General features: G+C 39.4%; 1 protein-coding gene across 3 annotated transcripts in view; it reads right to left on the bottom strand.

Moving 5' to 3' along the window:
* SPIRE1 (spire type actin nucleation factor 1) overlaps window positions 1–13,298 on the bottom strand; it is a 125,812-nt gene that overhangs the window by 11,663 nt on the left and 100,851 nt on the right. For 2 of the 3 annotated variants that reach the window (XM_086472627.1, XM_086472629.1), the window contains exon 9: window positions 4,038–4,201. In XM_086472627.1, coding sequence (XP_086328753.1) covers window positions 4,038–4,201 — 164 coding nt within the window. Of the gene's footprint in view, window positions 1–4,037; window positions 4,202–11,266; window positions 11,309–13,298 lie in introns of all 3 variants that reach the window. The other variant, XM_086472628.1, reaches the window with a different exon arrangement.

Raw genomic sequence — 13,298 nt, 5'->3', positions numbered from 1 at the left:
GCTATCATGCCACCCAATTAAACCCTTTGCTTTCACCTAATACTTTCGTCTTCAGCCACCAGATACCAGCAAGATACAGATTATCACAGGAGCCTCCCAAAGGAACAGAGTTGAAGGACTGAGTGTGAACGCTCTTTAGCTCTAATGTGAGTGCTTTTAACCAAGGAGACTTACATCACTTCAGTTGTCAAGATTTACAGATCAAACAAGTCACCTGCTCCAAAATCCAGCAAGTGGCTGAGCTTCCCTCCCACAGATTTCCTTAGTTATGTGAATCGCGAGCAGTGGCCGAAAGATTGCCTTCTTTGGTAACAGCCAGACAGAACAGAAAAGCTGGCAGGATCACCTCAATGAGCACCATGCATCACAGGACAGAGGCCTCTAGAAATTCTCATCAGGTGATCTGTGCTTCACGCTCAGCCCGAGGGTATGTGCTGTATGTCAGGACACCGTGATGTACACTGCTCCCGCGTATAGGCCACAACACAGTATTCTGCAAAGGGACTCAAACCAGCTCAGATCCCAACCCAATATATTCACTTTAACGCATCAAGTGCGTGACCCCACAAAACAGTTGTGATGGGAAGCTTGTAGGGAAGTTTGAGCAGCACATTTAGCTACACCAGCTGTTTTACTTCCAGAAACTAGTACAGTTTAGCTACACAGCTGGCTCAGGCAGCTTTGCATATCACTGCTTCATGCCACATGGTTGCCTTAAAAGACCACTGGAGAACTTGCAAGACAATTGGACGCACCGTTCTTTAGAAGGGGTGCAACAGTGTCACAAGTCTAGAGTTAAACATTTACATTTTGTGAAGGAGAATAACCCCTGTACAAAGGGAACTACTAAACTTTTCACTTTGTAGAAGTCAAATTCTTCTGAGTGGAAGATTACTTTCCTGTTGCCAGAGAAGCTAACAAGCTAAGATGAAGAACTAAGTAACTGTCAATTAAAAAACCATGCTTTTCTGTTGGTTTTTTTTTTGGTTCTCCTTTTTCTTCCATTTTTCCTGTGTCTGAAACACTCGCACAGAAAGAAGAGAGAGAAAACAAGGTGCACAACTGAAAATATCGAATGCCTATATATATATTTTAATGTAAAACTGTAAAATAGGGATTACAGAAACATTTCACATGTCCATCTAATTTTGCTAATTGCCACTTTCAATGGAAAGAAATAGCTACTGACCTCTTCTGAATGTGAGACAGACATGACGTCTCACTCACATGTTGCAAAACTAGGCAGAACACAGATGTTTCCATCTTGTTCCCACTTTTGTGAAATATTTCTAGTTACTTCATTAGTAATGAATTCCAGTAGCCTAGGAGTCTTGAAAAAACAAGAGTGAAAGAAATGGACAAAAATAGAAAGTAAGGGGCTTCTCTGTGGTGAAGACCTACAAGAAAGATTCCAGGAGCCATACTTTCTATTCCAAAGAATGAGAGGGAATGAACTAAGTATGAAAAATAGTAAGTATAAACAACCAACCCAGGGAGAATGGAAGCCAGGAGTATGTTAAATTTGACATATCATCCTACTTAGACAACAGGTACCCCTGGTTTGTCATTTCAAATGACTTCTTCTGTGCACAAACACAGGCACTGAGAATACTATTACTGCCCTACAATTTCTCAAACATGGAAGGCTTTTTTGACAACGAAATTTTGTGTAGGAAGTACTCATAAGCCATCTTATGAATTTCTTCATATCAATACAGTAACTGTTGACTACTACAGGAGACTATCTGACATTTTACATTTGAGGTTGGATCAACCCAACATCCAGGACTGCGCACTTTTTCACAGAGCACTAAAAAATTAGAATTTTACATGTACTGAAAAAGCTGCAGCTTCAAAGGCATCACCTTAAAACATCTGAATACGTTACTGACGTGATTTTTGTCTGGGTAGCTGTAGCTTCACTAGGAAGACACCATTTTTATATCTGTATCAAAAATCACTATTAGATTGCTACTTCTTTTAGCCACACAAAGCAAAATGGCACTTCCTGCACCCCCTCTGAACTGTGATTCTATTGGTGATGCAGAAAACGCAAGTGCAGAAAGCAGGAACGGTTTGTACAAAATTCATCCTCACTAGCAAATGGGCATAGGGCTGTATCAGACCTTCCCTTTCACCTCTGGCTGGCAACGCTGACTGTCAGGGCGTGGGCTGCATCACAACACAGCTGAGAGAAGAACAAAGGGGATGCAGGGGGAAGAAAATGCATCTGCATCACAGCTCATTTGGAGGTCCACAGCTCAGCAGTGCAGGTATTTGCAGCCTGTAATTTAGGGCATAACATAGTCATAATTTAACTCCCAGTGAGTAACTCCAAATAGGTTAAGCCCAATTCAAATTGCAGGCAAAGAGGTGGATGAGTCATTTATAGGCAATGACAACACATATGCTCTTCTGTGTGTTACAAAGTAGAAGTCAGGAAAGAAGTAAGACATTTTGACAGAGCAATCTTCACTTCCTTCAAATGTCCTATGTCCCACCCCTTTCCTCAGCTCAGAAAATTTCACCTAAACTCCCTTCAGTTTGTTTATTTACACTACTTCAGCACTGTTCCTGAACCCCAACTAGTATTCTGCTGAACATCTTAACTGATTCACCAGCTACTTCTGTTGACTTAAACCAGCACAGCACCTGTTCTCTGTGACCGCTTGATGTGGCTGATTTATTTTCAATTTATCTTTTGCTGTATGTTCTGGAGCTTTTTCTATAGGACTTTGCTTGCCTACACAGTATTCCCTAATCAATAGTCACTGTCAGACATCTTATTTTTCCCTCTGACAAGAATCACTTCACGTTTCCCTTTACAGAATTTTCTTTTACTGACTTCTGCTCATTTTTCCATGTCAAATATCATGCTGCATTAGCTTCAGGATGCTACAAGCTGGGAAGCTGTAAGTTCGAGATCCAACTCTCACTGACAGGCCTTAATATTCCTGCATTCTGCCCAGCTTCATTCATATTAAAAAAACCTCATACAGCCTCTATTGTAATTTTAAAGACTGCTGAGAGATTTCAGAATGCAAATCTCTTCTGCTTTCAGAACAGATGCACCAAATTACGCACCCACACAAATCACCCACAGGATAACCCCTAATACAAAGAGGGCCAACCTTTCACAGATCAAGAAAGTATGCAAAGAGATAAACTTCTCCACACATATATTTCTTCCCAGCTTCCTATCTTTCACCTTAGATGCCTTTATAAGCGCCCTGTCAGGAAACTCCACCTTCCCCATTTACTAGGGAGAAAGCAAGTCAGGGAAGACTGCTTTTGCCAGGCTAAAATTAGCCCCTGTGAATAAACCCTGCCTGCATGTGCTTTCCAGGCAGCTTAACTTTCAGAAAGGTCCAAACTCAACTAATAATACTGCTGGTCCAGAACACCAGCTCATTCTTCAGGATGTAACGCTGGTACTTCTTGATCAGCTTTTAAGCTAGAAAGCTTTTTTAAGTTTTTCTCCTTTTTTAAATCTTTAACTCTCTATTTGAGAGAGGATGGATGCAAAGTTGTTTCTCTAAGCAGTATTTCCTTGGCCCTATCTATGAAAGATTTGCTGGATGTTACTTCCCAAGCCTATACAGCAAACTATTGCACTGACATTTGCACCAAACTGCAACTCCTCTGGCACAGGAGTTTGCTCTTTATTTACCAGGCTGGACTCACATCTGAGTCCTTTAGTAGCAGCTCCTGCACGGGTGCCAGAAGGGTGCAACACATTCGCCTGCATTCCCAAAAGTGTAATCGCTACATATACACTGTGGACACATACTGGGCGTTTAGAAAAGTAAGGAAATACTGGGTTTAAGGCCAATATTAGCATTTAATCTTTTAAAAGAATACTCTCTTTTTTTGAGGTCTGATCTAATATTTTTGAAGTTCTGTGGGCTGACAAAGCAGTCATGGCAAATTCAGATGATAATCTGCAAAGTCACTTCTCAGCTGATCATTTCAGCAAATTAAGGAGTAAGATTTAATTCTGACAAATCAAGAAGCTAGTTGTGTCCTTGACTTTTTACCTCTGAATCTGAGCTGTCAAGTTCAGCCAACGTGGGAGCCTTAAGGAGTCTCTTGCGTTGCACTGTCACTTGTGTGGCCCCATTCTGCTTTCCTTGTGGTGCCGGGCCACCATTCACTACAGAGGCATCCACTAACTTTCTTCCAGCTTCTGGCGTAGATACATCTAGCAAAAGAAACAGAACAATTGGTGTTTGGTCTTAATTTTTATTTTGCCTTCTCAAATCTTACTGTCAAGGCAATACACACAAAAGGAAAAAAAAAAATTATTGTGATAGTTGTATGTGTGCAATTATTTCACTTTAGCAATACACTGCTCCGAGAACTACAGGCAATAGCTTGTGGTACAGAAGCAATATGAAGGAATAAAAGCAGCGGAAAAAGCAGCAGTGCACAATACTAAAAACCAACCTCAGACCAACAGCAATCAACTTTAGAAAAAAATATCCTGTGCTAAACCCGAAAAAATTCTTCCTTCAACTTACAGTCTATAATCAACTACATAACAAGTACCAGAAGAATGCACAACCGTATCTGGACAAGTGAGTTTCCAGTGAATCTGAAGGCCACGCCACACAAATCACTAGGTTTAGCACAGAGTAAACCTAGTTTTTCCTGTGAGGACAGAATTACCCTTTATTCTGCAGTACACAGAAAAGGAACAAAAATGAGCTAAATAACTAGTATTCATCAAAAATACGCACAATTGTTAGGTTTTCATGGTCATTTGTATTAAAAATATGTCTGTGATGTCAAATCTTCATGTAACAGCAGAAACATGAGGCTCCAGCTCTATTTCCATCTACGTGAGTTTTACAAGGATGTAACTCCACTGAGTAAATTACTCGGGATTTCTGCCAGCATGCAATGAAGATGCATCTCGGATAACGTAAGCACTGGGTCTGCTGTGCTCAGCCTAGCTTAGCTTAGACATTAAGATAATGACCTAGGCTTTGATATTTTAGGAGAGCTTAGAGTTTGGTCTGATAAGTCAGTTTTGTTCCTGTAAAAGTGCAGTATTCCAATCTGAAGAAAATTGTATCTGAGGGAGTAGGAAGAGAAGCTTTTAATCTCCCATTTGCGTGTATGCCCAAGCATCTGGTCTTTCTGCAAATGTGTTTTTCTACCCAGGTAATTACAGGACTCCTTCCCCAGTCTTGCAATAACAAAGTACCTCCAGGTATGTTACGGCTAGGGTAATGACAAGTTATTATTCCCATTTTTATAGATGGTGAAAAGGGGCACAGAAGGTCAAATGACTCGTACCTTAGGTTACCGGGAGGACTGTGACAGAGAAATGATTATCACCTACATAATCCCAGTGCCCACAATGTAAGTACTCACACATCATTTGGAGTTACTTACATAGTTGCCCTGGTATAAACAGACAAGGTCACTGCTCCTACAACACAATTTGCATTGATAAAAGCCGTTCTTGCACTAGGTAAATTAAAACAGCACAGTCTAGACAAAGCCTCAGTTGCAGTAGTAGGTCTATTTTACAACTTTCTCACTGGAGCAGCTATTGAAAAAGAGTAAGAGGAGGAATAAGTTAAATCAATATATATTTTTAAGAATTATTAGGTTACTGTTAAATGTATTACAGCTCCTCTATAAGTCATACCTTCAATTGAGAGTACAAGAAAAGGCGATTATTTGGACTATTAAAGTCATGGTGGCATTCCAAGCCTATGAATCTGTGTAGTACAGTGTTATTACTGCCTTCAGGTCCTCCCTACAAAGAGTTGCAATCAAGGACAGCCTCTCTAACCCTTAGTTCCTATCTTCAAAGGCTTTGCTAATGGGTGTCCTGACTAGCACTATGGCTTATGGGTCATGCTTTTCTTCCCTCCTAGATTTTTGCGAGTACAACATAGGCGTCCTCCACATCAAATGCATTCCTGCTCTAACAGCCGCTCAGCACAACCCCAGAAAGGGACAGCAGGAAAACAAACCCCAACTGCCTCACCTCCCTGCTGCCAGTACCACTTTGTGAGACCTCATAATTAGCTGGCATGTAGTTGATTGAAGAAGCTTAGGGTTTCCCAAGCGAGCAAGAGAAAAACCTTTGATTTGTCTTTTGATTGCACAGCGTGGTTCCTGACCAGACTGTCCAATGAAGCAGCCCCAGCACCACAAAACAACAGCCAAAGGTGCTGTCCCTTCTCCTAAACACTTCCTGGGTGGTGCCTCCCCTGCCTGATGGTAGGGAGGGTGAAGAATGGCCTGTAAGTACTGTTGGACTTACTAGGAGACTAAATGATGGGAAGGCCAATAGTATTGCCCTCCTTCCAAAAAAATAAAACACACAATAGGTCTGGGGAAAGGGAAAGCGGAGGGAACGTCCACCAGACGTCCCCTAGCTCTATGGCAGGTGATGGAACGGATATCCAGGGTACATCATAAGTTGTTTTCTGTTGGTTTTTGTTGTTGCTTTTGTTTGTTTTGGGGTTCTTTGTTTTGTTGTTAAGAATTTAGGCCAAATTTCTTTAGGCCCCAGAAACGGAAATCTCTGATCCATTCTGGAGGTAATTTATGTAGCCAATCGCTATCTACAAAGCCTAAACCCATTGTTATTTAAATTCATACATGTGTGAGTTGTTCATATGCTGGTTTATAAGTCTTCTTGAAATACCAGAGAAGTTTCAGGTGAATTGAGAAGACAATCCAACATAGTACTTGTTTTGAAGGGCTCTTCAATAGGAAATGACATTTATCACCACTCTTTCCTCTAAAAAAAAACAGTCAGGGAGATTTTATAACTTGCAAGCACTAAAGAATAATAAATTAAAAAAAAAAAAGTAAAATCAGAAAACTATCCAATTGTCTGTTTTGTCGATAGTGCTCAAGTTCAGTTTATCATTCCTGTGCTTGCAGTACTGGATATACATGAATAAATGGATCACTGTAATTTAAGGAAAGGATCATGAAATTTCACCGTTTCAGCAAACAGATTTCAACAAAAATAACTTGTTTATAAACAAGTTAAAACCAAAATTTGTTAGCAGACATAGACCAAAAAAATTATTACTTTTTTTAAGCTATTTTAGTGATGTACTCAGGCAACAGAAACATTACTGGGTGGCAAATAATCATACATCATCATAAACAAGATAAAATTAGTCAGGATAAACAAGTCAGAAACAACTAATAGACTAATACTTATAAAAATGAATATGACAGAAGAAATTAATGAACAGTTCTTTGAAACAAAAACCTGAATTTATTTTTTTAAAACTGATAGTAGTGTGCAATCTCTAGTTTCATAGAACATCTAAATGTTTTGAAGATGATTCAAACGATATTAAAAAAAGGCTTTTGTGAGCAACAGCCTGGGGTTAAGATTTTATTAGAGAGTCAGACACACTGGAAGCCTGTCATTTCTCCATGTTTCCAGGCAGCAAGTACAATGAACAGTACCTACAAATTGGTTGAACATGTTTGGTTTCTTCTGAGTTTCTTTTAAGCTATCATTACAACAGGCAAATGAAAGAAGAGAAGGTCTTGATTTGATTACTTGATCTTTCTGCTGGCCTTCCCTGACTAGTCTTAAGTAGGGGGAGACAAAAAACCCCCACCCTAGGATAATATGGAATGCGCCTTCATTTGCATATAAGACTACGTCCCTTACGAAACAAGGCATTAAGCAGACCACAGATTACATGCAAACCACAGCAGTCATGTAATAACATAATTGTTAATAACATATTATTGCTCTCCCTGGCAAACAATGACACCAGAAACCTGAATTTTGTTCTATGCAGCAAACGTACTCCTCAACCTTATCATTTTTACACTGAGTTTAAAAGAAGGCCAAAATGTATTTGCAGAATTAATATACCTTTACTTTTTGCTAGTTATGATGATGATAATATACTGGGAAAGATTATACAATGAATAATGTAATAGAGATGTGCTGTTCCTTTCAATGGACTTAGATGTTGAAGTCACACCTGAGAACTATTAAATCAGTATACCAAACTGCCAGTCTTTTGCTGGTGTTTGCATCACGTTAATTACTGTGTTATCTAAATCAAGAGATTACCAGGACCTAGTGGAGTTCCTTCTTCATACTGGTCTGAGGCAAAGACCACATAAAGCCAACAGTAGTACATATCACCTCACAGGGCTGGGAACAACAAGAATAATCCCTGCGAAATTCGGGTTTAAATGTTTCAGCTTCCTTTTTCTTCTCTCCCTGCACCCACCCCCTCCCCACCCCCAGAAGGTACAAGCTGTTTCTGAAGCAAGGACTTCAAAGCAGCCATGCATACAGCTCTGGGGTAAGGACTTGAGTGCTAACAGTGGGAATGACTGATCTTTTGAGCTGCATTCAACACAGTGCAGTGAAATGCAGCTGCTTTTAAGCTGGTTTTCTATTAAAGGAAGTAGGCAATGGCCACCCTGGTCCCTAGTGGGTGTCTGGGTACCTCTCAGGTTATCCTCATTACAGTTGGCTACCGCTTCCTCCTTCTATTCTACCAGTAGGAAAGAGCGGTGTAAAAGGAGTCCCAGGCACCCCTCCCCTCCTCTTCAGGATAACAGCAGGCAGATGCACAGAGCCGGGCAGTGTGATGTGCCAACTACACCGGCTCGGTGCCAGCAAGTCTTCTCAGAGCTGGTCTGCATCATCCCAGTTGTAGACAGCAAACAACATAAGCCTGCTCCTGTCCTTTAGCACTTATGCTAACTCTTAGCACTTAGTAGGAAAAGCTTCTGGTTTTCAGCTAGTTTGTTTTTTTCGTGACAGCAATTCCATCAAGCAGAAAGCAGTGAAAGCAGTGAAAAAGCAAGTATGTGGAAACAGTCATGAAAGCACAGTACAGCTTCCCCGCCTCCAAAATGATGAAAAAAATTAAAGCATGCAAAGCAAGAACATTCAAAACTACCACTTATCTGCTTACTATCGACATCCTAACCCATCCAATTCATTTGTATTGCTCATCTGGTGTTTCACATCTACCTAACTGGAATGTTTTAATCATCCTGAATTTACTTCTAAAGACAGTTTATCAGATCACTCAGGCACGCCATATGATACTACCTGCTGAGAACCACATGACTTGAAAAAACAAAACCAATCACATTTGGAAGATGGATAAAGAAAACAGGAAGAATTCTTCGGTGGTCAGTCAAAAAGAGCAAATTCAAATACAGTATAGATTGCTATGAAGCTACTTCTTTAAAACAAAAATGTTATGGTAATGGATTAATGGATTATTAAGTGAAATTTTACAAAATATTGTTTGGATTTAAACAAATGAGGATGCCTCAGGATTCTTAGAAATAAAAGGCAAAAGAAGAAGCAGACAGACACATGTAGAAGGACAGATCTGAACATTTCCCTTTTGTTGGTCCCTGGCACATTTAGTTTTATAGTCTTAAAACTGAAGGAACTTTCTGCGTATCTGAAAACAGCAATACTTTCTGAAAAGTGAAGTTTGTCTGTTTATCCTGTTATCTAAATCTCTGGGGATCCTTCAGCTTTCAGTGGAGTAAAACATGATACCAAGCACACATATAATTTGAATCCCATCAGACAGCTGTAGTAGCTGTTCAATACACCAAGTGTAAGGTTTCACAAAAGGGCTTGAGCTGGATTAACAGCTTGCCACCGCCTCTGGTGGGGAGAGCCTGCTCCTTCCTCCTATCCACCCATGCTCACCACCTGCCCTCAGCCAGCGCTCTCATCTTCTCATCAGACAGTAAGCAGGACAAATCACTAAAAAGAAGCAACCTGGTAAAAAAATAAAAGTGTTTATTCCTGGGTTACATGAGTTTAACCAGGTCATCTTGTGAATAAATAAGCAGGACTGGCACCAAGGAGGAGGGGTAATCACATGCTTGGAGGGGAGCATGGGGAGGAGAAGGAGCAGCAAGAGCCCCTCCTCACCTCTTAACAGTGGCAAGCTGTTTGCTTGGCTCAGGCAGAACATGAAGCCACATTCACAGATATGTCACTTGTGAACTTCACTCCCATATTATAAAAATATTGGGGTTTTGATATTATATATATTTTTAAATATATATTTATATATTATTATTTTATATATATAAAAAACTTCTATATGGTCTTTCTAATTTACAATATGCTAGCACTTCAGTCAGATTGTGCCTTTCTATGGGGAAAATAACCATGAGGTTAAAGGGTGCATGGAGAAATAGAAGATGAAAACTCTGCAAAAGTTCCAGATGAGATGTTTCTACACGCAACTGGAAGGACAGGGAGAGGGAAGAGCTGCTGTTGCTTCTTCAGAAAATAAGAGCATGGATTTATTTGGAGACTGTTTGTCTTGGGAGTAACCTAAGGGAAATTAGGTAAGAGCTAGCATAAGAGCTCTCATCAGTGGACAAAGCTTTGAGGCTAATGTAGAATATTTCCAGCATCAATGATGACACCTTTGGGCCTGAACATCCTGGAAAGTTAGTGTACCATGAGGGAGGAACAAATTTATTTTTTGGATAGTTGGCACAAACTTTCTCTGACATTGCTGTCTCTGAGGTAGAACATGTTCATACAGTTACTGCATGTCCTAACTGACGGCCCACCGAGAGGAAACTTTAAATTTTGTACTAGTTGATGAAGGATCAGCTATCGACTCCTCTGTATCAGCTATTACCAGCAAACCTTAGCAACTTATTTTGATAACCAGTAAAGAAGGAAAGTTTAGCCTCTTTAGAGTGAATATCTTTGATTTTACAACTCAGAAAGGATTTACTGTAAAGACACTCAATAGAACTGACAGTTCCTTTCTAGATTAGTATTCATAGGTGTATTTCATTAAATCTAGAAAGGTAGAAAACTTCAAAGCTAGTTTTTGGATCCTCATGAGAAATGAAGTACTGCAAAAGATGACCTAGTCAAATGTGAGTGTAAAGACACAAAGGTCAGATTAATAAATAAGTAAATAAGACTTGAAGGTGACACTGTATTCTGCAATCCTTTTTAGAGTTTGGAATAGCTCTGGGCCACCTTATTTTGGATGTTTATTTAAAGAGAATTCCAGCACTCTATTTCAGGTGAAATACAGTTGTTTGCTATACCTAGGCAGCCTCTTGTGGCAAGGGAAATGTAGGTATTAGTAAGTAATTTATCTTAATTTTTATTTTCACTGACCATATCTTGGAAGAATCCCTTCAAGTTTCTTTCTTAAATGGGAATTCAACAAACAGATGGAACAAATTTCACAATAAGCACAATAACCACGTCAGGTGTTGTTGCACCTTTTACCTGACAAGTCAAAACTGTAAGACATGCTAAGTGGCCGCATTGCTGTAAAATAGAAACAAAAACAACAAAAAGAAAACGATTCAGCTATTAGAAAAGCAGAGGGGTAATGAAAACAAAAGATTAACTCCACTTGAGACATTTTGGATTCTGTTGCATAAATCCAAAATTCGTCAGACCTACTATTGCTTTACTGAAGTAAAGCTCAAAGTCTGAATACTACAGTAGCATAAATGGGACTTGCAAACAGAGCAATAATAAATATATTTGTGTAGTTGTAGAATGAGATTTTTGGAATTCAATAAATCAAATATCAAAACAAGAAATAAGTATCTTAAAAATAAAGTATTTTCAATTAAAATGTCATGAAAGACAGAAAAGAAAAAGGGAAAGGGAAAAGAGAGAGAGAAGAGAGAAAGAGCTGGAAAAAAATTGAAAGTACAAAGCCACATTTCACACAAGTTTCAGTGACCTGAAATAAAGATATTTCTAATTTTTTTAAGGATAATCTCCAATGATTATAATTAAACTAATAAAGAGAGACACTCAAGCTAAGCTTGAGCAGTAGTTTCCTTGAAAAGGATGGAAAAAAAGGCTGAACACAGTGTGACTTGGGCTGGTTCTTGTTCTTTTTAAAAATCTTAGGTGGACTTAGCCTTTAAAATGTATCCATAATATTATCCTCTCCTTTCTGGGCCTCTAATCATTTCATTCCTAGATAAGAAAGTGGTGAGATGTTCTTTTATTTCTAGAGAGACCTACCTGTATTTCCAATTAAACAGTGTAATTCAGGGAGCAGACACTCAAAATATTTCTCAGATGAACCCAAAATTTCAGTGCACTAATCCAAATAAGTAGGCCAAGCCCAGTGACCAGAATGCACAGGAACACATCAAAACTGACATCAGCTTATCTGTCTTACTTGACAAGTGATAAACATGCGAGTTGGTATGAAAGGGCCTGTCAGCCACACATACCACTGCATTAAAAGATGTTTAAAAAAAAGTTGTGCTGGGACAAGTTTTGCTCATGAGAATAAATCTATATGGTGGATGCAGTAAGTGGCTGACTCTGAGCCAAATCTGGGAGTCAGGGTATTTTTCCTGTTGTTCATTAACTAGACAACATCAGCCACAGATAACAGCTACAGAAAAAGTATCTAAATCCTTGTCCAAACTTAGCATAAAGACAAATACATTTTAAAGCATAAGGGTGTTTATCACCTAATGCTCAGTCCTAACTGAAAGTTGATAAAATGTGTACATGAAACTAAGTTTTCTCCAAGCTCCATTAGCTCAACCTGCTTCACTCACAAATCCATGCATTTAATCGGAAGGACATGTACCTCAAGGCTGTGTTTGTCTCAATAACTTACTCTGATGATTTTATGAGGTCAATTGAAAGCTTACTCCAATTCCTCTACCCAAACCTCTCCCTTTGTGAGAACAGCTACCAAGATTAAATTCCCATTTCCAAAGAAGTTTTAGATTGAGAGTGGCCAGCCACAAGCTGGCTCTTTTCAGCAGCAGCTCAGGGTAGAGAAGGTCTTACCTGGACACATGTGTTGTGCAGAGCAGGGGGAAAAAGCCTGTGGCTGCTGGGAAACACATACCAAAGGTCCACCCATACCACAGAGGAGGCACTGCAAGAGTACAGCCCCCCTCACCCCAATGGTCAAGTGTAGTTGTGCTCTTGACTGCTATAAACTCAGCAACAAGGAATAACTCTGGGACATGTGCAATGTACGTTATACTCCCATATATTCACTCTAACATTCTTTTTTTTTTCTTCTTTCTAATAGCAACAAATATTTCTGTCCAGATGGTGCAAGTATTTCTACTTAAAATTTATAATTCTTAAACATCATTACCTTACATGTTGTTACATTAAATTACATTCAGTGGTCATCTGAACTATATGGCAGATCTATTTGCACCATACTGAATGTCACTAGCATTACTCCATTCCCAATTCTGCACAAGCACATTTTATCTTAACAGGAACTTTGGACATAACAATCATTTCAATGAGAAAG

This window comes from Leptosomus discolor, chromosome 13 (assembly GCF_034619465.1).
Source record: "Leptosomus discolor isolate bLepDis1 chromosome 13, bLepDis1.hap2, whole genome shotgun sequence".
NCBI lineage: Eukaryota > Metazoa > Chordata > Aves > Leptosomiformes > Leptosomidae > Leptosomus > Leptosomus discolor.
Note: the sequence above shows the minus strand (reverse complement) of the source record. Positions and strands in the feature narration are given on the sequence as shown.